The sequence below is a fragment of the Equus quagga genome, chromosome 16, assembly GCF_021613505.1.
Source record: "Equus quagga isolate Etosha38 chromosome 16, UCLA_HA_Equagga_1.0, whole genome shotgun sequence".
NCBI lineage: Eukaryota > Metazoa > Chordata > Mammalia > Perissodactyla > Equidae > Equus > Equus quagga.
This window is the reverse complement of record NC_060282.1, coordinates 22489140-22515618: the sequence shown is the minus strand read 5'-3', so window position 1 is coordinate 22515618 and position 26479 is coordinate 22489140. Positions and strand designations below refer to the sequence as shown.

Below are 26479 nucleotides of genomic sequence, written 5' to 3'. Positions count from 1 at the left end.
CTCCACTGCTTACTTTCTGGTCCCAGGCTCCCTCATCTCTTGCCTAGATAATGCCAATCAACTCCTAATAGGTCTCCCTGCTTCTACCCTGGCCCCCTTTATAGTCTATCCTTAACAGAGCATCCTGAGTGGACGCCTAAAACATAAGAAAGATGTCTCTGCTCAAACCCCTGCACTGGCTACCCACATCACTTAAAGAAAAGTCAAGTCCTCATGATGGACAGCAAGGTCCTACATCTGGGCTCCCATGACCTCTCTCACCTACTTTCCATTCACTCCACTCTAGTCACATTGCTCTTCTTGAGATTTCTCCAACATTCTGCCTCAGGGTATTTATTGTGGCTGTTCCCTATGCCATACCACTCTCCCTACACATATTCTCCTGGCTGACTTCCTCTCCTCCTTGAAGACTCTGCCCAGATCTTACCTGCTCCAGGAGGATCACCCTGGCCACCCTCTATCCTGCCCCTTCTCCATCTTTAGCACCTCTGATCCTTTACCCTGTTAATGTTCGAATAGTTTTATTGTTTTCTTCTACTTTGTCTTTTTGCTATATAACTCATCTCCTTAACACATTATAAAATTATTATGTATATTGTGTTTCCCCTTGTTAGAATACAAGACCTGCATGAGTAGGAAATTTTTCTGTTTTACTCAATGGTAAATCCAAGCACTTAGAGCAGTGCCTGGGAGAGAGGTACTCAAGAATTTTGTTGTTATTCTAAACATTCAGTTTCTCATACACCCCTGAGTATGCCTTCACACTTCAGACTAATTGAAGATGTTAAACTACCATAATTTCTGGAAATGCAATAAGCCAAGAGGTTTCATTGGTTTCAAAGACACATGTTGGCCACATTGACAAAACCTAAAAAGGAATGCAAACTAATTTTCGTTAATGTTAACAAGATTTAGCCCAAGTTCCTATTTATGCAGTAGCCAGAAATGAATATAAGGAGCTACAGAAAAATCTAGAGGCGAGACGTCTCGATTCCTCACTTGTGGTAAATAGCAGCTCCTGTCAACACCATGGAGTAGTCGTTTGTCCACTTGGACGTGTATCCCCATCGCTCCTTAGAGTTATCCCAGAAATGGCTGCGTGCGGGGTACCCCACAATCCTCTCAGGGAAGCTCTGCCACACGGTGAAGGCAAAATCTACCTGCAGGCAGAACACAAGCCAAACAAGCAATCAACAGTGTTAACAAACGTCGACAAAACATTACCTTCCCCCTGCTAATCCATAATACAAAATCCCGGCACTGTTGCGAAACATTAATTCCACGTATTCATCAGCAAATTAAACTGACTGCTTGACATTTTGCCCCATAATTATGCACATTTTAATGTTTTCTGTTAAAGAGACTTCAGATTAGGGGGGAAATGCAAGAAGGAAAAAAACCCATTTGCTGATATGTCCTTTAGAAATCTGGTCTGTTCAAGCTAAAAGTAAGTCAGAAAAGCAGTTGCTTCCCCCCCCCCCCCCCCCCCGCCCCGCCCCTTGACCCCCGAGGTGCACGTGATCCCTGAGTCACGTGAGGCATACGCACATCTGTTTTATAAACGGGAGCAGATTTCCTATAGACGTCCAGAGTGTGAATATACAGCAGACATCATAACAGCACACAGCAAAGGCACAATGACTAAAATAAGAGCATCTTCTTACAAGCAAGAGAAAAGATGTTTCAAAAGCACACAAGTTGTCACAGGAATACAGAGCAGATATCATACGGAAATAATAACGCAGGCCTCTCATGTTTGAAGACGCACAGAGCAGGGGAAACCACAAAAAGCAGCCACAGCAAAAAATCACCAAGAATAAGTGGGAACAAGGCCACGTGAAGCCACAGGATTATTTTAAAGAACATGCAGCTAAATGAGGTTCCAGGGCTTATAATACCCCAAGCAGGTACTTCTGAACCTGCTATAAACTAACATTTGTAATTAGCAAAGACTCTGTTTGCAAAGGTGTAAGCTCATTTCTGATTTTCTTTGATTATTTGATGAATGATACTATATACTACATAGAAAGTAAAAATAATAATAACAGTAACAGCAAACAATCATATAATGCTCATAATCGTGTAATGCTGATAATGTGACAGGCATGGTTATAGGTATGTATACATTTTAACTCATTTATGCTGTTCAGTAGGTAATTTTCTACTCTCCAATTCAGAGAGGTAAGCTAAGGCATATGGAAGTTCAAATGTGGTATGTCCATATAACGGAGTATTATTCAGCTATGAAAAGGAATGAAGCACTGGTACATGCTACAACATGGACAAACTGTGAAATTACTTGAACCACAGCAGTAAGTGGCAGAGCCAAGATCTGAACCCAGGCCACCGCGTTTCAGATTTGGTGTGTACTATCATCATAGGCTCCCTTTTAGGTGTGTCGCTCCAGTGTTAAAAGCAATTGATCTCTTATACAGGTTACACATTCACCCTCCCACCTGTGCCTATCTCTTCTTGATAAGCATTGCAGATGGAAATTTCATTTGTTCCATGAATATTTCAAGTCCTGGCACTGTGGCAGTGGCTGGGGGACTGAGGGATGCTGGCCAAGTCCAATTCCTGCCCTCTCAGAGGATCAAAAGCAGAGCAAATAACCATTCATAATAACCAAAAGGTGAAAACAACCCCATCAACTGACAGATAAACCAAATGTGGTATATCCATACAATGGAATATTATTCAACTGTAAAAAGGAACGAAGCACTGATATGCACTACAACATGGACAAACTTTGACAACCTTATGCTGAGTGCAAGAAGCCACACAAAAGGCCACATAGTGTGTGATTCCATTTATATGAAACGTCCATAATAAGTAAATCCCTAAAGACAGAAAACAGATGGATAGTTCCAAAGGCTAGGGAGTAACTTCCTTTTTGGGTGATAAAAATGTTTTAGAATTAAGATAGAGATAATGGGCAATGACTGCACAGCATTGTGAATGAACTAAACGCCACTGAATTATACACTTTAAAATGGTTAACTTTATGTTATATGAATTTTACCTCAATTTAAAAAAAAGGCAAAGCAAGTAAGCCTAGATCACTATTTCCCAAGCTTTTACCATATAGGTAACATCATCCCTGCTTCTGCCACATTCCCATACCACACATTCAATGACTTTTTTCTCTAAATTGCCTATTCCTTTTTCTTTTTTAAATTAGCCTCATTCCAGGTAAACCTGGTGGTGAAACCCTAGGTGTGACTGCTGGCTATATTATTTTCTACCAAACATTAAGGTAAATATATAATTGTTAAAATGAAATATGCTTGACACGAACCATGCAGGACTCTTTAATGTGCACAAACCGTCTTTTTTTGTTTTTTTTTTGAGGAAGATCAGCCCTGAGCTAACATCCACTGCCAATCCTCCTCTTTTTGCTGAGGAAGACTGGCCCTGAGCTCACATCCATGCCCATCTTCCTCTATTTTATATGTGGGATGCCCACCACAGCATGGCTTGCCAAGCGGTGCCATGTCCGCACCTGGGATCTGAACTGGTGAACCCCGGATCGCTGAAGTGGAACGTGCACACTTAACAGCTGCACCACTGGGCTGGCCTACAAACCACGTTTTGAGAAACACTGGTTTAGGTGATCTGTAAGGGTCCTTTTATCTCCATATTCTTTGGGCTTAGTCAGAATTCACTATTTTTATAAACAGTCACAAATTCAAATTTTTATGAAAGTTTATTTTGGTGCCCTATTTCAATAAAATAAAACCTTAACAATATAGCTTGTTCCCCTAAACTATAACATCCAGGGTGGGGAAAAGTTGGATGGTGGAGCCTGTATAAAGAAAGGTTGGTGGGGGTGGGGGCTGGCCCAGTGGTGTACTGGTTAAGTTCGTGTGCCCCGCTTTGTCGGCCTGGGGTTCATGGGTTCGGATCCCAGGTGAGGACCTGTGCACCGCTCATCAGGCCATGCTGTGGTGGTGTCCCACATGCCAGGTGGAGGAAGATCGGCACAGATGTTGGCTTGGGGACAATCTTCCTCAGGCAAGAGGAGGAGGATTGGTAACAGATGTTAACTAAGGGCCAATCTTCCTTGCCAAAAAAAAAAAAAACAAAACGGAAGCTTGGCGGGGAGTGAGGCATCTCAAAGTTAAAAGACAGCAGGGGAGAGGACAGTATTTGACAGAAAATTGAAATCAGGTCACCATAACCTGCACATCATCCCTGGTGTTCAATACTAATGGCGCTAACTGACGGGATAGTATATTATACAGACGTTGTCAAAGAATCAGCCTGCCTGTCAGCACTCTTTGGGGTTTTCCATTATTCTTTGAAAAGGAAACACATGCCCTGGCAACTACTATAGAACCCAATGGGGTGTTTTCATCACATGAATTTCTTACTATCTCAAAGCTGTTTCAAGTCATTTCAAAAGAACTCAAAAGTAAATTCAGATAAAACTATGATTCTTGTGATAGTTCTGCTTTCATGCAGATCATTAACACATCAAAGAAGGCAAAGGTCAGCTCACAGGTCTTTTCTCTTAAAAACCAACATCTGTTTTCTTTTGAGAATTTGCAGCAACCCAGATAAATGTAAATAACTATAAACCAACTATATCTAATACCCTTTAGAGGATGCTGCTTAAAAACCTATCCTTAATACTACAGAGAGACATTTAAACAAGCTAAGAATCCTTAGAGAGGAAATAAAATGAACCAACATCTATTCACCTAAAAAAAGAGAAATGAGAAGTCCTTGTCCTGGACCTTTTGAGGCAACACAGCCACTCCACTATCAGCAGGCAAAAGTAAACCAGACTGCCAGTCTCTTAAATTTACATATCATTTCCAACCCACATTAACTTCTAATTACTTCACATACAACACATGTTCCTCCCAGCATGCACTGAGTGGCTGGAATTGCTATTCTTTGAAAGGAAATTCACCAGCACGTGCATATATCATAGCAGCTGAAAGTTATTTCATCATGGGGCAGGGAAAAACAACTCCTAGAGTGAGACTAATTGTCTTGTGCCCAGGGGAAGATAAAAGCTGAGTCAATAGTTCGGGTCATAGGACAATGATTTAGGTATCTGCTGTACTTGTCACAACCATATGTTCCACCATGGCAATGTGCTGTTTTTCCTGTGTTTGTCCTTCAAGAGCCACTCTCCAATCTTCTTGCCATGCTCTGTGCCCTGGGATGATGGCATCCTATGGACGGCACAACCTGGTCCTCCTTGCTGGCTGGTGGTTGATGGGGGAGTTGCCAGCAGGAAAATGGAGGTGAGACAGAGACAGAGGTCAGGGTATTTCTTCCCTGCCCCCTCCCAGCTTTGGCACCAGTTGTCACATCCCTCCATGATCACAGCTCTTGTGGGGTAGTCTCTTCTTCCTGGTTCCATCTCTCAGGGACTCCGGAAACACTCTTTCCTTCCCCCGCTCCTTCAGGCCTCGTGGTGGGAGCTGCTTTCTGCTCGTGCTCCTCTCCAGGTGCCTCACCATCTCTGCGGGGTCCTTTAACCCCACCTAACTCTCTAAATAATTCCTTCATATGAATCACTTGATTTGAATGTTGTTTGCTGCCATGACTCTGAAAGCTACAGGCAGGAATTGTGTAATCGAAGTACCCGGCACGGGGACCAGAACAAAGAAATCTCTCAATAAATACTTGTTGAATGAGTGTGCTCTGGGGATGCCAGCTTCCCTTGCAGGAAGCAGCAGAAAAATGCACGCTGGAGTGTCCCACACCCTGTATTCCATAGCTGTCTTTCCCTTTGAACATTGAACGTGTCTTCTCCCCTCCCACCCCTTTCTCCTGCCCACTTACACATGACACAATTGGCCGTCTGTTCACACTTTAATCCCCTCAGCATGCATCCTTCCAATCATTCATTCACCAAGTATTTATAGAGCTTGGGCTAAACAGAAAGCATTTCACCAAAGTGAGGCCCAGGACATTGTGTCCTGGGGTTATTTAGGTTGCCCTTGCACATAATATCTGTTCAACTCCATTTGATGGAAATTGGAAGCATCTATGGAATTTCAAGAAAGAGACACTAACACAGCTAGCCTAGTTTAACACCGAGTCCTGGCTCTGTGGGCAGCAGGCCATTAGAATCAGACTGGCATCCAGGAAAGTGCATGCTGGTAAGTGCTGATATTCAAATTGAAAAGAAAATGATTAATTATAAAAAGGAAAAAAGAAAGGGAAAAGTATAAGTAGTTAAGTCTCCATGCTTTTTGGCAGCTATGATTAATAATGCATTTCTGATACACTACATTTTTTGTTTCTCTTGATGAGGAAGATTGGCCCTGAGCTAACATCTGTGCCAATCTCCCCCTATTTTGCATGTGGGATGCTGCCACAGCATGGCTTGATGAGTGGTGTGTAGGTCTGTGCCTGGGATCTGAACTTGCAAACCCTGGGCTGCCAAAGCAGAGCATGATAACTTAACCACTATGCCACCAGGCCGGCCCCATACACTACATTTTTATCTAACTGACTTTTGTCCCCTCTATGGTTTAAAATAAGGTCTCAGAGATCAATACTCATTCGAGTTGTAAAAATTGGTTTTCTATCATATCCATCTTTCCTCTTCTCTCTCTCCTCCTCACACATTCTCTGTGCAATCTTATTTTTGGCACAAAAACCCGATCCTCTGAAATAGCAGGATCTCCATCTCAGCCTTGAAGTGAAATCGTTCGCTCTTGTGGGGGTGAAAGAGAATGAGCACTTCAAATCGAGACAGAAAAGCTGCCTTTAGAACCCAGAATAGTTTTCCCTAACAAAGGCAATACACACCTGCACAGGCGTTAGGGTAACTGTTAGGGGAAGGGTGGGCTGCTGGCTCTGGACAGGGTGGTCTCAAGACACTGCTAAACAGGTGTCCCCCCCCCCCCCCCCCCCGCCACCCCGCCGCCTTGTTTCTTGTGCACACCTGCCTGCAGCCATGGTGTTTAAAAACAAAAAAGGAGGGCAGGCAGGAGGGGAGAGGTGAGGCACAGCCATACAAATGAGGAGCCAATTAGCAGAGAAAACAAAGGGGAAAGGCCCTCGTGAGCGTGCCAGGTGGTGGCTGGGTGCTACCAGGAACTGGGTTGATTAAAACCGACTCTGCAGGAATTTCTGAAAAATGTTTTCGACTTGGCCAAGGAAAGAGCAAAAGAGGCGCTGGATCCTTGGGGTTTGGGGCAACGGTGTGAAGAGGCCACTGCCCGCTCCTCAGGTGTGGTGCTTACCTCCGTGGTTGAAAGCACGGTGTCCTCGTCGAGGCTGAGCACTGCATCTGTGACGATGTTGTCATAGGGCAGAAAACGGCTGCTCATGACCTGGGAGTAAGGAAACAGCAAGCAGGAGGGAGGGAGGGAATTAGGGAAAAGAGAGGTAACTTGAGAGTCTTGTTTTCAGGAAAATTCCCCATCCTCACTTTCAGAAAGAATGTTCTACCCTCATGTCACTCCTCATTAAAGACTTCCTTATCCCATCAGTGCAGATTCATTTGTTCCACAATTACTGGGCCCCTACTGTATACAGACACCTTGCTAGTGAAAGGGAGTACAAAGGTAAATGAGAGACGTTCTTTGTCTTGGAGGAGTTCATAGTCTGCGGAGAGACCCATATGCAGGTGATCAGTGCCAGCTGGATACGCAAAATGCCAGGATTCAGAGGATGCAGCAAGCAGCTGCTGGGAAGAGCAGGTGAAGGGCTCATGGCAGTGACAAGCAGGACCTCGATGGACAGGAACTCACCAGGTACAAATAGAAATGAGGCATAACCGTCAGAGGGCTCAGTGGATGCAAAGGCACAGAGGAGAGACCCAGCACTCTGAGGCCAGGAAAGAGCAGATGGGTGGAGCAGTGAGTCCAAGTTGGGACACACACCACTGAAAGGCCAGGTCATTGTAGGAGGTGTGCAGACACACACTTAAAAATTCTCCTATTTATTTATTTTAGCACAGATTAGAAAAAAATATATGTACCTATTAGTAGCTTTAGCAATAAAAAGTTGTAGTGATTTAAAAATAATTCTATTAAAATGTAAAGTAAGCTTATTTAAAGAGATATAGTAAATAAACAATTGCACATGTGGTCCATGGGTTTAGGACAATTGTGCCGATAGTATATGAATAAAGTATGGGCAACTCCAGGATAAGGCATGGTAAGGTATGTGTATGTATGTGTGTGTGTGTGTGTGTGTGAACGGTGAGGGCTTTGGGGACAAGGAGATCAGTTAGAAAAAGCGACACTGGAGAGACCGCTCTGTGACGGTCACAGCATAAACCTTTGTTTTGAATGTACCATAGAACAATTAACCATGAGAATGACGATATTAGAATAACTAATATTTTTTAAAGATTTACTAGGTGCCAGGAAATGTTCCGAGTTCTTCATGTACAACATCTTGCTTCATCTTTATGACACCCTCATTTGAGAGGTGAAAAAACTAAAGCACAGAGAGGTTAAGTGTCCTGCTCAAGATGGACCCACCAGCCTTTCACCTCGGATGGTGTGGTTCTATAGAGCACCTCAGCGACTATGCTGTTCCTGTCTCAGGTTTGAAAAGGACCTCAAAAGTGAATTTGGGGCACATACAGCAATCTCACATTCACCACCTTCTTCTGGAAGTTATAGTAACAGTTGTGACACCCTCTCTAAATTCACACTTGGAGACCAAGAGAAAGGACACAATTGCCATCAATTCTCAAGACACAAAGGCCAGGGAATGAAGCAGTTGGATACTGGAGACAAAGAACAAAGGGTGACACTTAACCTGGCTGCCAAGGGTATGCTGTCCACAAATTTGAATCCCCCCTACCCCACGGCCCCAAAGAAGCCCAAGCTATATTTACATCAAGAAGCCAACTCATTGGTAAGCTTCATCTCAGATTCGGTTTATATGCATGTGAAGCTACTGGAGGGCATATGACATTAAACGACAGAAGTGTCCACTCTAACCCATCTCTGGGAGCTCAAGGGATGTATCTGCAGCATAAATGGCTCCAGGGTCTGTTCTTACACATCTGTCAACTGGGTCAAGCGTTTTTTTTTCTTTCTCAGGCTTTCAAAATAAAATAAAATACAAAGCGATCAGCAACCCCACATCCACAGTGCTCGGAAATCTCAGCCTGAAGCAATTCTCCTGATGCTGTTTACATGTCCACCGACTAACACAGAAACCATTAGCTGCCAGCTTAGCAATGCCCTGACCTTTCCTTGTTAAGCCTACAGGGGAGAGCTGCAAAGACAAGGCCTATAAATTCAAGATAGAATTTCTCAGCCAAAGCTGCAAACACATCAATTTTAAATTCAGGGCTAGACATGGAGATTTAAAATGGGGAATGAAGAGGACATATGGTTTCTTCCCCATCATGGACCCAACCACTGGTTTTAAAAGGATCCATTTCCTTTTTCTGAACCTGCTTTATTCACAGAGGTTAAGAGCCCATAAGCCAGCCACTTCCAAATTATGGTGTAGAAACTAGAAGCTCTCTTTCAAATACCTTGCCACAGCTACACGGCAAAAATGGAATGGATTACCATGAAAGGAACCAATGAGTACACAGTCAATCCTGAGTGATTTGGGTTCTCCTCGTTAGTTCATCTAAGAAATATTTAGCTACCATGTACCAGCCCAGTCCCTTCTAGAATTAACACACATGACTAGAAAATGACCAAGACTCAAGAAGTTTACTGCCTAATGGGGAAGATAAGAAATTATAATGAGCACAACAAGAGTTAACATTTATCAAGTAGCTACCATGTGCAGCCACACTTCTAAGTACATTTACATGTATAGTATTATATCGTTTGATCCTTTTAGCTACTCTATAAGTTAGGTATTATGACTGCTTCCATTTACTGAAGGGAGGATTGAGGCACGGAGAGTTAAATAACTTGCCTTAGGCCACACAAAAGTAAGTCTGACTCTAGAGCCCAGAACGCAAATCATAAACATTACAATGGCTCCCAGAAGAGCAGTGGACTTTATTGAACCCTTGCTGTACAAGAGGCACAGGGCTAAGCAGCTGTTCTGCAGTAACTCATTTGATCCTCACTATGGGCCCAAGTCTTAGCCCAGGGTCCCTAGAATACAGAGTCTGAAGAAAGACTTAAGAGTAAATGCTTTACTAGGCAAGGCAATCCCAGGGCAGTAAGAGTGAGGGAAAAGGAACCACGTGGCACACTGGAATCAGTGGCCGAGGTGGAGGCTAGGACAGAACAAATGGCCAGAAGCCTGGTGATACATATGGCTGGGAGAATCTGAGATATCTTATAACACACATCCGATAAAGCCCACGTGAAAGATATGATTGTTATCATCATCATCTTGGAAATAAAGAAACTGGGTCTACTTGCTGAGGGTAAAAATATAAAATCAATGAGTCTGTGCATAAAAATGCAATACTAAATACAGAAGTTAGAATGCCTCCCAGTGAGTCAATCAGACTCTATGCTTTTTGAATATCCTGACATATTCAAAGAAAGACTTATCTCCTAGAAGGAGATCTAGTCACCTATGAAGCACAAAAATCAAAGAATCTCAAAGTTCAAAGTTAACAGCATCCATCTGAGCATTGTCAGGGCCATAGCCATTGGAATTGGGGAGACAGATGTAAGGGGCTATAGGCAGGAGATTTTTGTGTGCCAGTCCCTTTTGTGAAACCATACCTATGGTGAGATGGGTTCATAAGGGTAAGTCAGATTGATGCCTGGAGGCAGGTGATTATTCTAATTCCCACCTTTTCTCATCAAAAGCTTACCAAGCAGCTCTCTGATATAACCATGTTGCTTGACTCCAGCTGTAAGAAGGCCATCACTGTAGTTGTCATATTCCCTACTGTGGTCCGACACGTTGCACAGTGCCCAGCACATTGTAGACACTCATACATTGGAACTGACTAGATAACACACTGATTATCTTGTCCACGTGACAGTTGCAATTCTCATTGCACCATATTGAACCCTATGAAATTGCCAGTTTTAGCAAGACAAATGATGACTTCAAAAGGTTCAACCTAATCAATTGATACTTTTTGTTTGGGCTCAAAGATGTTTTACTTAGTGTGAGACAACCTCTCATGACCTAACTCCCTGGGGACTGACAAAAGAAGTCTCTTAGATGACATGGCTTTGCCAATCTCAGTTTCATTTAGTAGCAACTGATTTCTTCACAATGGATAAGATCTACAAGAAAGCAACAAGCAGAAGCTAGAGAAAACAGAACTCACCTCTGGCTTCCAAAAGTAGAAGACATTTCAAAGAGGAGGTAGTATGTGAACAGGGGCTTAAAGAATGTATGGGAAGTTTGAGAACAGAGACAAAAAGGTGAGCACGGGTGGTCAAGACATACAGCAAATGGGAAAGACAAAAATTAGAGGACGGAAGGGACACAGTACAAGTCAGATAACTGTGACTGATTAAATTTGGTCAGAGGACAGGGTCTGGAGTGGAAAGCAATGAGAGAGAAGATTGGGAAGGCCAGCTAAGGCCAGATTAAACAGGGACTCAAGTGCCAATTTAAGGGATTAGTAAACAGATTCACTGAAGGGCCATGAGACGATTAAGAAGATCATTCAGTTCTAGGCAAAATGAATTGGGGAATGGAAGCGGGGGGCTGGTGAGGCAGTACTCATGAGAATCTCTGATGGAGATACCCAAACAAAATTAAGGTGAAAATATCCTTTTTAAGATAAATGTGAGGATGAACCACTAGCCTGAAAGACACAACTAATTCAGATTAATCAGCTAAGCAAACTCCATGCATCACACCACCATCACCAGCCTCATCTTCATCCTCATCATTTATGGAAAGACCACTGTTGCCAGCCCCCGAACTCATTTAATCCTACTAGCAACCCTATGAGGTATGTATCATTGTTTCGACTTTGGAGATGAGGAAACTGAAGCTCAGAGGAGGAAAGTATATACAGGGTCACAAATCTCCTAAAAGTTAGTGTTGGGACTCCGATTTCCCTGATCTGAAAGCCTATGGCTGACAAAGCTGAGAACCTTCACAGAGAGGCACAGTTTTAGAAAATACAGTCCAGGGCTAGCAGCTTCCATGAGCAGGAGAAAGACAACTAGAGCCAACACCCCATGTTGTGCCCTATGGAAAAACGAAGATTCTGCAGTCATTCTATATTTAGGTCCCCTTCAAGTCCTACCTTGTTTTCTCCTTCAATGACGATGACAGGCACAGCAGTGGCAGGCCAGCGGTGTTTGGCTGGTAGGGGCTTGTCACAATTCCATAGAACTATGATCTGAAAGGGACAGGGGATCATTAGATGGTCTGGTAAGGCTGGATTGATAGGGGCCTCCAACCAAATGTTTCTTCCCTCAGAGAAGATGGAGATTAAGCACAGCAGAATGGCAGACATCAAAACTGAATTTTAAAGTGAGTCCACCCCACACAATCTTCAGAATCTGATCACTTCAACAACTAGAGACAGAGGACAAAAAGAGTAAGCTAAAAAATTACGTCAAGGGGGTAGGAGAAAGCTGGGGAGAAAAGAAGTTATTTCAGGGTTGCTGGATCTTAATAAAGTAGTGTCCTAAATTCTGATACCTTATGATGATGAGTGAGATAACAACACTGATCAAATTAAATAAAAATGTATATCGAACATCTGAACATCTGCTATGAACTGCGCTACACCAGGCAATGTGGGAGAAAAAGAGAATTCAAGATAGAACTAGCACGAGCTCATGTTTTGAATTATCCAGAATAGCTGCTGATTTTATGTGACTTTATTATTTCCGATAAATAAGTTTATTTCAAAAATGCATACTTCCGCATTATTTCTTTCCTTGTTTGTAAACCTTATAGAAACTAATTTACAAATCAGAAAAACCACTGTTAAGAGTATGGAAGTGACACCGATTTGGAAAATATGTTACTGTAGATATAATCTTCTGCTATCAATTTTATAATTAGTCATGGCGGCAGTGAAAGAAAAGCTGATGCCTCTTGATACCACCAAGATTGTTTCTTCTATTGAAACTTAGTTTTATAGGTCCTCCCAGGGGCATTTCTGATGTTACTTTATAACTCTAACATTTAAAAACAAAATAATGCACTTATAAATCCTTTAAAGAATGTGTTGGAGAATATATGTATTTTTAACCTACCCCAGTGCAAAGATCTCTTTGTAACCCACCCCTTATCTGCGCCAGATTTTACTTCTAAGAACCTCTAAGTTGATGAAAAGGGCGTAACAAGGCATGACAAATGAAAGGGGAGTAACGGGGCATGACGGTAGATGGGTCCCGGGGAGTGAAGCGTGCAGCAGGTAAGGAGTGGGAATCTCAGGTCCACTGAGCTGGAGGAGGCAGGTGCGGCTCTGGCCACCCCCCCACTCACCTGGGCACAGTACTGGGATTTGGCTGCAGCCACGAGAAGTTTCAACACTGGCTGGGACTGAGAGACCAGCGGGGTCACCGCATGAATGACTGCAGTGAATTTGGAAGGGGGCTTTAAACCTGAAACAGAAAGGGGAGAGGAGCCTAATGAAGCACTGAAAAACAAGACTTAGAAAATTACTCCTCCTTGCTCCATTGCCTCACCCTGGAGCTAATGCTCCCGTCTAGCATATTTTTCCTTCGCCTCTGATGTCCTGACAGAACAAAAACAAGGTGAAAAGCTGCTAGTTAACTGCTGCCTTCGTCTAGAGACTTCGATAATTTACAGCTGAACGTCCATTTCCAGGTTCTTACTTTGATATCCTTTTCCTCCCTTGGGGATGTATCTTTGATCTCCCTTCTGCTTTTTAGGTACCCACAGTGTAAATACACACACACACACACACACACACACCACTCATCACTCTCAACTCAAGAAAAGTCTACTCCAGTCACTCACATCTCAGGATGTTAGGTTTAAGTAAATGCGCTCTCTCCCAGGGTGTTTGCATATGTCTTCTTCGTAATTACGTAGTTAAGAGGGTTTTGCCTGATCAGCACTATTTCACATAATAACTGGCAAGTGGTAAAGGTTAAAAGAACAGCATCCAGAGCAAGACTGCGTAGGTTTGAGTCCCAGTTTTACCACTTAGTGGTGGTGGGATCTTGGAAAAATTACTTAACTCTGTGTTTCCAAAGCCATGAAATGGAGCTGATAGTCACAGTGGCAAACTTGCAGGGTAACAGAATTCAATTAAAGGACTTAATGCACGCAAAGCGCTTCGAACAGGACCTAGCAAATAATAAGTGCCCCATATGAGCTCGCTGTTATCAGCACCACCACCACCACCACCATCATCGTCGTCTTCATCAACTTGAAGAGGAAGCCTCTATACTCCCAAGAACCTCTTCTTTCAGGAGCAGTGACGTCGCTGAGAGAAAAAGTATGTGAGGCAGGCTTCTGCCAACTGTGTGCTCTGAAGTCCTACGCAGAAAGGTGTCATAAAGGTGCAAAACAACCCCCGTCACCAAAGAGAAAGAAGGAGAGGGTTTCTCCCTCAGATGAGCTTTCCCATAAGAACTCACTAAGAATTTGGAGCCAGTTTAAAAAGCCTTTTCAAATTTCATTAGTTTGGACCCACTAAGTTTGCATTTTAGTAGCTTAAATCCAAACAGGAGACGGCAGGGACATTCAAGGTGAGCTTTGACATTAACGGGACAGAGGTAAGAATCAGACAATATACATTAAAGAATTACACAAATGTTTTGCAGAGCAAATTATATCATCCAATTAGTACTTTAATTGCATGTTAGAAAGAAGCTAACTTTCCCGCTATCTAGACACACATTCAAGATTTTGTCAAGTAAGAATAATAAGTATGATGGTGGGGCTCCCTTTTTAACAGTGAAGACAAGTCACTGCTGTTAGATTTTCCTGTAATAGTTTAAGAAGCATCATTTACACACTTCTAATGTGCTAACTCCAAAAATCTTAATACTCTTTAAAAAATACATAGAAATTGTATCAAATACTGCCTTACTCTGAAAATTACTAAATTCTAAATGTATTTAGTGAACCCAGTGCGGACCGTTCACTGATTTTGATATGGTCCTCATAACACGTTTGGTTTGGATTAAAGGGTTCTTGACCAGTGGTTGATACTTCAGGCCATGAATCTGAATTTCTTTTAGTTTCATCTTATCAGCTAAATATGTACAACTCAAAAAAGGGTGAAGAAGTTATTGGAGACTATCAGCATTGGGTGGAAAGTCTAGAGTCTTCTTGCCATGTCAACTGGAATCTCTGCTTGAGAGTGGAGACCGTATCTCACGTGACTTTTTATTTCTACCACCTAGCATGGTGCTAACATAGCACATAAGAGGAGCACAAGAAATGTTGAACGAGTGATAAATTTGTCCCTTGTCATATATTCTTAAATCTTTCACCTTTCCCTTTATTAATTCAGTTTTTCTTTGGTACAAGATAGAGAAGTTGGGATTGTGGAAAAATATAAAAAATTAGAGATCTTGTAGCTCCATTTTATCTATGATGCGACTTAAAACCACAGCCAACCCATTCTCATGTTCAAAATGATCCAGAATTTGGGAAGCCTATTTCTCAAAAAGAAATAACTCTACTATATATAAAGTGTAGCTGTTCAGATAAGAAGGAAGTTTTTCCAGTTTTCAATGCTCTGCTGGATTTATAATTCCTGACCTTGATACACTGTTTATGACAGGGCTCTAGAAAGCAATCTCCAATGCAGGCTGTTAGGAACACCCTGCTATAGAATAGAAAAATCAAGGGACCTTAATTATGGACAAGATCTGGAGAGTAAAAAAGGGTAGCTCCCCGGAAGGAGCTCACTTACCTAAATTAGCATAGTAGTAAGGAAAATCTCCCAGATAAGATGAATACTGTGGTAGTACGAACAATCCTCCAGGATGTTTGTTCCATATTAAACTGTTACGTGATATGTGCTTGAATATTCTGTCCTGAATAATCTGGAAAACAAAAATGTAACACATGCTGAGGATGAGACCCTGATGGTATTTGACAAGGATCATGCTCAGTCCAAATTGGAGGGATAATGACACTCAAAGTAGTGACTCTACCCCCAATTCCTCACTGATAAAAATGTGTGAGACACAAAGAGAGTAACAGAGCAATGGAAAAGCGTGAGACAGAGAAAGAGACGAATTAGAGCTAATCAAATTTCCTAACGAAACTTCAGTTTAACCATAAATTCTATCTTATCTTTTCATAATAATAAGTCCATGTTGATTTCACAGTAGAGTGTGTGGACCAGTTTCCTTGACGGTTGAGCATCTAGCAGTGGTTCTAGATAGACATTGGGAAGATCTGTTCTCATTGCACAGAGATGTCCATGTGGACCCTGAGCTGGCAGCATATTGAAGGCATGACACATTCTAGAAGGTGTTGAGGTTTTGATCTGTTTCTCTAATTCGGGAGACAGATTTATATGCTTGTCATAGTTCCTTTCAAAGTCAGTGGTAGGACTTTGGGGATTGGTTAGCCAAAGTTTTCTATATTTCATCTCAAAAAGTAGTGAGTTAACAATTGTTCAAAACATCCTACATAACAAGACAAGAACTATGGCTTAGGAAGACTATTAATAACCAGGCTAGTTCATTAGTTTCTTTGGACTTTGGGACCTTGCAGATCATTAAATTCTACATTTAGAGTCAAACATTTTCCCATCCTGAATCATTTGTCAGATGAATATGATTAGTTCACTGTACAGATTTCTCTCTGTGACTTTCAAACTCCTGTAATTAGACCATCCACTCATTAAGATATGATTTGGCAAATAATTAACTTGATACAGAATTTCATGTTTTTAGCAATGGTTTTTTTCTCTGTACCTAAAAAAAAGAAAAAGCCTGCATATGTAAAGAGATTAAAGAGCTAAATCATCATTTTCCAGGTCCCCATTTAATGCAATGTGATTTTAAGTACAGACTATTTTAAATGGAGTTTTATTATTTGCTAAGGTTATTAACACTCTCATCTCACCCCACATGGAGACTAGACGAGTAATAAAGTGAGCTACATTTATCTTTGCAAACCTTATCATGTTTATATTTCTTAATGAGAGAGAAGAAAGGAGGCAAGGAGGAAATTCAGAAGAACTCAAATATCTTAGTTCAATGATCTCTGCATTTTATCTGTCCCCCAGATCGAAACTGCTAATTTTATATGGCTGGGCAGAGGTTTCTAATTTGGTAGAGATTTTAGGAATCTAGCTAAAATGTTAATGTTTACTCCTTGTGGTTACAACAGAGATGTATTAAAATGCTGCTATCCAGGCATTAATTATGAGAAAATTGTCATGGTTGTGAAAAGGTTTTACATGGCTAGGAATTTCAATTCAGACACCATTTATCCCAGCTTTTATTATTTGCACCTTCCAAATCTACTGTCTACTTATTTTCTTTGATAGTTTTTCACTTAGATTCTCTCTCTTTTTGCTTTCCAAATTTATGTAGGTTCCAGTATGTGGTCACTTAAATAAGTTTGGTATTAAGACATAGAATAAATTGACAATAGATAGCATCATAAATCCGACCCACATACAAATGACATGGAACTCAGAAATGTTACAAAATGGGCCACCGTTCACTTTGGGTTTCTGGGTGGTATGCTTCTCATTGTCATAGACTCCTTCTGGTTCAGTATCACAACATTGTTATCTTTTCGAATTCAAGGATATGGTAAGTTACAGTACTCTGAAATACCAATAAGCATTTTATACTCTCTTCAAACGGATCTTGACAGGAAGATATCAGCAAAGGTATAAGAGCAATTGCAAATGTAGATTTTAACCTGGGTCAAGCAGTTTGCCACTTTTATGTCTCCCTTTCCTCATTGGTAACGAAACAATGAAATATCACATTAATTATAACAGCCTCTCAGAATTTGTTAGGAACAACTGCCTACGTTTTCATAGTTTTTAAGACTTGATTTTCTTGTCTGTGAAAAAAATCTCGTTTCTGTATTCATTTTCTAGGCATATATTTTTCCGTTTTTTCACTGCTATAATATCATAATATATATTATAGATATCTTCCCATGTTATTAATAGCATTCAGAGTTTACTTATCCTAAATGAGCAACAATAGTGCAATTTTTTTCCATGCAAAGCAGTGAACATACTCATGAATAAAATTTTTCCACATTTAAGATTGATTCTTTAGGACTTTGTCAAAGAGTATGAACACTTTTAAGGCTGTTCATATGTATTGCCAAATGTGTTGTTTTTTTTCTTTTTGGTGAGAAAGATTTGCCCTGAGGTAACATCCATTGCCAATCTTTCTCTTTTTTTGCTTGAGGAAGATTAGCCCTGAGCTAACATCTGTGCCAATCCTCCTCTATTTTGTATGTGGGATGCCTCCACAGCATGGCTGATGAGTGGAGCAGGATCCAAACCTGTGAACCTGGGCCACCAAAGCAGAGTGTGCAGAACTTTAACCACTCGGCCATGGGACTGGCCCCCACCAAATATCTTTTTAAAAGGTTTATAACAACTTGTCTTCTCAAAAGTTTGAAAGAGTATGGATCTCATTCCACCAGACAGAAAGGTCATTTTGTCCCTCTTCTAACGTCCAATTCTGCCTATTGCTACCCTGAACAGCTCCCATGATCCTTTCAGGGCACTTAGTGCTCACTCTTTATTGTTGTAGAACAAGACATTACATTTAGAGGTTGGACACTTCTTTGGCTATAAAGAAAATCAATACATACACACAAACACATGCACACACATAATACAAGATTTTTTTCATTATTGCTCCAAAAAGAATCCTTAATAAGGATAATATTTCTTAACGTGAAATTCAAAGGGAAGAATCCCTCCTTATTTTTCTTTTTTCTGTGCCATCCTTTTTTTAAAATAATGGACTATTGGTTATAGTCATTGTATGTGGCCCTGACTTGGTCTTTAGACCAATGCAATGTTGCCTAATACATGCAGTGCCACCATATGCCACTTTGTTTCAAGGAAAAGCAATTTTCTATTTCCATTATCTCATTGATTTTAAAATTTCATTGTACAACAGCATCAGCAATATCATGGTTTGAGTGTGCATGGTTAAATAACTGAAGAGAAAAATGGAGAATGAATACTTCATAAAACTCCACGAAAAATGTGCTTTCCAAGCTATCATTAGCTGTTTTCATATATTATTACAATCTCACACACTTTTCTTTTGCTCACCTTGATTCTGACTGAGCTCCTATGGTTCAATCCTCAGTGCCAGGTTACTGTCGTGCAATATTCTGACAAATAATGGAATCCATGAAGGAACACTGTCTTTGCAGTGTTTTATCACCGTCCTATCATTACTTCTCTATTTGCACAAAAAAACTAAGCTCCAAAGAGCGTAGCTCTTATTAAATAGTTCTTTAACTTCAAGATGCAGAATTAGGAAATCTCAATCAGATTGGAAATACTAGGTGAATCCCAAATATGATAGAGTGTACCACAATGGAATGTACCAATACCTGACCCTGGCATTGGAGAGAAGGATGAGGCGTCCTGTTTTCAATTGTGTCTAAGCATGCCCTACAACTCTAAGGCTCATAATCTCCAAAGACCAAGTAAGCCCCTGCCATGGCCTAGAATCTGGCAAGTAAGGAAGAAAGAGTGTGAGTGTAGAGCATCCCAAAAGCAAGGGATCCTCAAATTTACGTTGTTGAAGGGTAATTCTGAATTGTCTTCATGTCTTGGGAGCACCAGCAGGGACTGAATGACCTATATCATCTAGTTAAGTGCGTGTTTTTGAGATGTGATATTTAAATCGTTCTTATAAACACATTGGCTTTGTTTATTTGCGTATGTTGATGGCATTTTCTGCCATTTTCTCTGTTTTTTTTTATTTATGTTGAATTCTGGGGTAATCTGAGTTCTGAATTAAAAAGGGAAACTGGATGGTATCTCTCATGCAATCAGGTTGAGAGGTCAAATTGGTACAATCCAATCTTGAAACTATATAAAGGAGATTTGACAGTTGCTATAAATTTGAATGAAGTATATGGTTTGTAGTGTTTTCCAAACAACTGTGTCACTAAAGAATTGAATATCTTAAATCTGAAGGGAAGAAGGCCTTTCCAGGCAGAGCGATGAAAACAGCTTGATTTAAGATCCTATTCTGATGAATACAACACATCCAACTGTTATTACAGGGTAATTGAGCACTGCTAACTTAACAAGCAAGAGACCAGATCTGTGTAACAAACCACACTCAAAAGAAATGTAATTAATGAGATACTATCTTTCACCCGGCAAATTAGTAAAGTTGTGTATGTGTGTGTTTTAATTATGATCCTTAAGGCTGACAAGAATGCAGCAAGACAGGGTCTCCCCCAGACAGCTTGTGCGAGTCTAGACTGATACACCCTTTTGAAGAGTAATTTGGCGATACATATCATGAGCCTTAGAAATGCCTAGACCGTTTGGCTGAGTAATCCCAGTTCAAAGACTCTATCCTAAAGAAATAGAAACATTGTCTAAGCTTCATGTAGGAAATCATCTCTTAGATAAAGACTTCTATTTCTATATCTATGACAAATAATTAGAAACAACAGTAATAGTCAACAATAGCAGATTGGTTAAATGATAGAGGTTCATGAAAGGTTGGTGTACAGGGTAAAATAAAAGAAAACACGTGGTCTGGGTATATTAAAGTATACAACCAATAATGCAGGATTAAAAGATCAAAAACAGACCCTAAGATGCATAAAAGTGGCATGTGAAAACAGTCAGGAAAGAAAAACCTATGAAATGTATTGGGACAACTACACAACAATTTGTCAAAAAAAAAGGTTTAGATTTTTCAACACAGATTATATATAAAAGTAAACTGGATTAAATAGCTAAATGAGAAAATTAACCATGAAAGTACTAGAAAAATCTAAGTAAATGTGTGTGTATGAATAAAATTATGGGTCGAAAAGTCCTTTCTACACAGATGAAAAGATTGCACAATCTAAACAAAATTGAAAAGCATACCACAAATTGAGGGAAAATATTTGCAATAAGTGAGTCAAAGGGATAATATTTTTAACATAATAAGCTCTTAAAAATTTATGACAAAAAGCGTGACAACACTGTGGCCATTTCTATTTCTTTCTTTGTGAGTTGCGTAAGCAAGAAATATATGAAAAATATTCATTCATACTAATATCCTAAGCAATATAAAATAAGAAAATAATGGTTTATCATTTAAAAGACATCATGCTCAATACTGGTGAAAGAGAAAAAAAAAAAAACCTTAACAGGTCCTGTCATATAAGTTGGAGGAATTATAAATTAGTTCAATTCTATTGGAGGAAAATGGACAATTTATATTAGAAATCTTCATATTTGGCATATTCTTTGAAGCAGGACTTCGAATTCAAGGAATTTATCCTAAGGAAGTAATCTTGAACCCTCACAACAATTTGGCTCTCAGGCTATTTGCTTTGATGACGGGAATAAAAATGAAAAACCAGAAACAACAGTAATATCCCCAAAGTGGAGATTACTTTAAGAAAATTAAGTGATATCATAAATGGAATATTATATAGTCATTAAAATAATTGTAGAAAAACTCTAATAACATGAGAAAATATTGACAATATATTATTAAGCAGAAAAAACAGGTTATAGACTAAGTACAGAAAGACTCCTTTTTAAACTAGAAATAACAACATATTTACAAATTTGCCTAGAAAAAAACTAATATAGATGTGTTGTGTGTGTGTGTGTATATATATATCAATAGTGATTTTGCATGGGTAGATTGTATTATATTTTTATGCTTTAAGTATTTTCCATTATTTTCTAAAATGAATATACACGTCTCTGATAAAAAGCACTCATTCCAAAAGGCAAAAAAAAAAATGACATTCAACTTTCCTTAAGAAGGGCTAGGAAGGGTCTTGGATGGAGGACAGGATGGAAGAAAAGAAAGGTGTAGAATCTGTTACATATTCACTCTATTGCACATTCAAATCTGCTGCTATGAACAAAAGTGAAAACTCAATCAATTTTAATTGAGAAGAATGCTTTTGGAGGAGGAAGAGGAGTTTGCTTGAAATAAGGAAGCCCTTGGAAGCCATTCAGATCCTGCTGCCTTCATTAGCGGGTCTGGGTCGTAAATAGCCCTTTTCACTTAGTTCCAGGATAAAAACAATGTGCACTGTTCATGAGAGGACAGGCCAGCTAGAACATGCCCCCAGGCGAGAGCAGGACCAGGTGAGGCTTGGGGTAGGTAAATGCCCCAGTAGGCCTGGGGCATGGCCAGCATTGACCCTGATACCCAGGATGTCAAGAAAACTGCGATGTGGACAAAACCCAGTGACTTCAGTTTTCTTGGCTTTACTCAGACTTCTCAGTGTATGCTCCAAATTAGATTAGCTTTTGGAGCAGTAATCACTTTTCCAAAGCAAATACTCCAAAAGTGAGGCCACAAATGTCTCCACCTCATCATGCGCACATGCAGAATCACCTCAACGCTGTGCTTCACCAGAGCACCTCTGCTCTCCTTCTTGCAAGCCTGTAATTCATGAGTGTGCAGTTTCCTAAATCTTTTCTTAGCTTTTTGTGCTACTTTGCTGTAGCCTCAGGCCATTGCTATCTGCTCCACTTCCAAAGGTTTTAATGATCTCCATGCTCCCTTTCCTTTTTCCTTCTTGCCTTAAAAAAGCAACTTGAAGATGGGCACCTCTTTCCCTGGAAGATTTTCTGATTTCATAAACTTTAACAATTTCTGCACCAGATAGGTATAATCCGGATATCCTTCTTAACTCATCCTTGCAACAGTAATGCTGGTTGAGTTGCACATGACTTGAGAATTAATTTTGCTGTCCCTCAATGCCATTGGACTATGGTGTCCAGGAAACTAGTCATGTTTTTAGAGTGGTAGAAGATTTTCCCCTACTTGGTCACTATCTATTTTCTAAATGGGCTCTAGAAATATGTCTTCAAAGGATGCCACTGAGTGTGAATGACAGGAGGGCTGTCATTAGCCACATGTTCCTGAAATGATGTAAGACAGAGCCGATCTCTGTGTCAAGGAGTATTATTTCTCTCCACGTCAATTTTCCTCTGTGGAGTTTGTCAGGAATGGAAGTATTTGCTTAGGTATGGCAGAGCAGGTAAAAGGGGTTTAACTGACATATCCAAGTACTGAAAATTCAGTTTTGCCCCATTAGACCAATTATACATCACCAGCAGCAAAACAAAAGGCTGAGAGAAGTGCATAAAGGACCATTATTCAAGACCAACAGCCAAGTGGTCTCACTTACCTCTAGTGTAGTTAATACAATCTTCTCAACTGAAGAAAAATAAGCCTCCCACAAGAATTGTGTCTGCTGTCTAAGTGCTAGGATTTTATCCTGATGAATAGACCTGATTGTAGAAGGAATCTGTAACACAAGGGAAACACATCATAACTGTAACTGGAAAACAATGAGATGCCGTTTGATAGAAATAACTCACTTGGGTTAGGCTTTTATTCTTCGTAGCATTCAGCTTGGAGCACACAGATCTACTAAAAACCACCAAGCCCTACGTTGAAATGCCTGTAAGAGGTGTCAGGTACAAACAGCACTTACTGCGAAGCAGCTTTAATGACTTTTAATGCACGAAAGTTAGAGTTCACCTCTAAGATTTGGTAGCAGCTCATCAGTTGCCTGGGGTATTCTTATAGTAGCAATTGCTGTTTTCCCCTCTTAGCGTCCCACAGATTCTCAATCCTGCATATGGAGAATCAAATTTCACAGAGAAAGAGCTACAGACCTTGGGGAAAGGCTGAAAGACATCATGCCCCAAGCACTTGTAAGATATGCCATGCCAGGGACCACACATTATCTACAAAAGGGCTTTTTAGGGAATGTCTCTGAGCCTCTCCCTTAAATCTGAAGCTGGGGTTAGTCATTTCTATGTGCACATCCCTCCTGCCTCACCCCAAGAGTTTTCCTGCTCCCCAGACCTCTCTCTCTGGCTCCAGCCCTTACCCCAATCTAACTCAATCTGTCAAACATCACACGTTTAGCCATCACTGCTCTCTACCAGGCTATACAATATTAAAGGAGGGATCTATGTCTTATCCTGCTACACTAAAATGTGTAGGCTGGGGGAGTAGCTTTTATATAGTTGTTATTCAAGAAATAAGAGCTGAATTCAACATAGCCATCTGAAGCCACCATAGGGATATCATTATCTTTACTAGCAATATATCTTAACGGTTAAGCACAAAGACACAAGTGTTAGACCAAGGTGGGATTCTTGGCTCCACCATTTACTAGTTCTGCTTCTTTGGACAAGTGACTCGATCTCTCAAAGATTCCATTTCCTCATTTACAAAGTGGGGATACAGTACTAACATCTTAAGGTCATAATGAAGATCATATAAGTACTTAGCAGCACCTAGAACATGGGATGCTTAATTAATATAGCAATTATTATTACTACTACTATTATTATTGATATAAGGGTGATGATATTCAAAGTTGGACCAATTGTGTAACGTCTACGTGTGAACCTGCTTGGGTCTGGAGCTCTGAAATATGCTTCCTGGTTTCTGGTGAGTTTCCTGGGTTTGCTCCCTATCTTCACCTGGAGTTCAAGGTCTATTTCATTTATGGAGTCTACACTCTTAGGGGAAATTCTTTGTGATTAGCAAGTGCCCTTTTGTGTTCACCTCTTTCTGCATGCTTGCCTCCCTATGTGTAACTAATCAGAGAGACATGGGGGCCCGGGCTGAACCAGGAATGCTCTTCGAGCTGCTTTAATAACCAAGTTACCCATGGCATTGTGACTAAGACTACATCTGAATTTCTACTGCAGGGGAAGAAGGTGGTAGCACATTTTTTGAATCAAGACTACTCTTAGAAGGTGGAATGAAACTGCTTCACAGTAAGAACAGAAGGACAAGCTCACTTGCTTTGGCAATGTCCTAAAGCAGATACTAAATCTGTGCCCCAAAGTGTGTATCTGGATGCCCAACACTGAAGAAACATGGAGGCAACAGGTGAAGGAGAAACACTGGCAGGCAAACAGCCTGAAACCAGAGCTCAAGGTCAAATAGGAGGAAAATACCCCTGGAGAAGGTAGAGAAACCATTCATATCATGGATCCCTGAGTAGTAAAAGAAAATTTATTTTTATTTACTCCCTGAGAAAATTACCTAGATTGCCAAAGCAAGCCTAGAAAAAAATTATCCTGTTCAATTTTCATAATCATGCCCTCTTCTAAATGTCAATGGTATTTTCTAAGAGTCATATAGGTTGACTTCACTGTTTTTATCATGGTCACAAGAAACCAATTCATTAGAAAAATGCTGAAAGCTATCATCACCATGCCATCTCCAGAAAAAAGAATAGGCTATGCTTATGAAAGGAGAAAGGGAACATCATAGATTAACCTACCAACACGTTCCCCTCTCTTATATAAGCCACATCTTGATGTTACTACATCAACTAAAATATATTCTACCTGTTTGGGCGTATGATGTTAAGTGTCTGACGGCACTCTGCAAAGTGCTCTGGAAGATAATTCCAATTGACTGAAAAGACAGAGTTCCAAGTTTTCATGGCATTTGGCTATTGGTTATTAATCTGCTTGTCCTGAGAGACAGGTACGGGAAAGTGATAAATTAATTCCAATTTGGCCGGATTGTTCAAAGTTGCAGAACTCAATGAAGTCTTAATAAAAGGTCATGTATGGTACCAAAACTAATGGAATCTACCAAAATAGACGTAGGAAAGCAACATTAAGCTCTCTTAGTGACACGATGACAAGAATATATGCAAATAAAAACATCCGAGTTGTTCTAAAACAGGAAATGAAAAACTGTAACATAACAAAAACATCTCCCAGAGCAGACATTTGGGCTCAGTGCCAGCTCTTTTAAAACCACTGTCAACGACAGTGCAGTCGCTGTTCAATATGGAGGCAGCTGTGCAAAGAGAGACAGCAGATGAGAGAGGAAAATCCCAGCAGTCTGCATGGGTGTGGAATGAAAATCAAAATCTTTAGAGTCAAGCCAAAAAGTTGCTTCAGAAGGTGAAATGCCATCAACTTTGGTGAAAGGGTAAAAGGTGGACAACCACAATTAAGCCTCCTGGAATGCTCTCCATCTCCAAGACAGACTCAACTTGTGCACATCAAACTCCCAGGAACGTTGGTACGTACATGGAGAAATTATGGCTCATGTTTTTTATTCCCTTTATTTCCCAAATTTCCTTTAATGAACATGCATTATTTTTAAAAAATCATAAAAGGAAGAGAAATGGCAACATGGAAAAGAACCACATGTATTACTTTTGCGTGGCCTTTCATGAGCAAATGTTTTAGGAACACCCCATCTCTGCATGCGGAGGACTCTGCTAGATCATGGATTCCTCTTTTGCTTCTGAGGTGCCAGGGGCCACAGAGATTGCAGACCTGAGTAGCAGACAGAAGCAATGTTTTGGGAGCTGCGTTGGCTTGGCCTGCCTAATGCACAGGGCTGTCAGTTATACATATTTCACCTGTTACTTTACAGAGTGCCACCTTACTTCCCCAGTTAGCTAGCACACTGGCCAGCAGCGCAGAAGC

At 40.6% G+C, this 26479-nt stretch overlaps 1 protein-coding gene across 1 annotated transcript in view; it reads right to left on the bottom strand.

Annotated features, from left to right (window-relative positions):
• Positions 1-26479, bottom strand: part of EXT1 (exostosin glycosyltransferase 1) — a 271756-nt gene that overhangs the window by 5253 nt on the left and 240024 nt on the right. Inside the window, exons 4-9 of the mRNA XM_046641695.1 lie at positions 23185-23304; positions 15746-15878; positions 13336-13454; positions 12140-12235; positions 7215-7304; positions 1000-1160 (exon numbers count right to left, since the gene is read on the bottom strand). Coding sequence (XP_046497651.1) covers positions 1000-1160; positions 7215-7304; positions 12140-12235; positions 13336-13454; positions 15746-15878; positions 23185-23304 — 719 coding nt within the window. The remainder of the gene's footprint in view (positions 1-999; positions 1161-7214; positions 7305-12139; positions 12236-13335; positions 13455-15745; positions 15879-23184; positions 23305-26479) is intronic.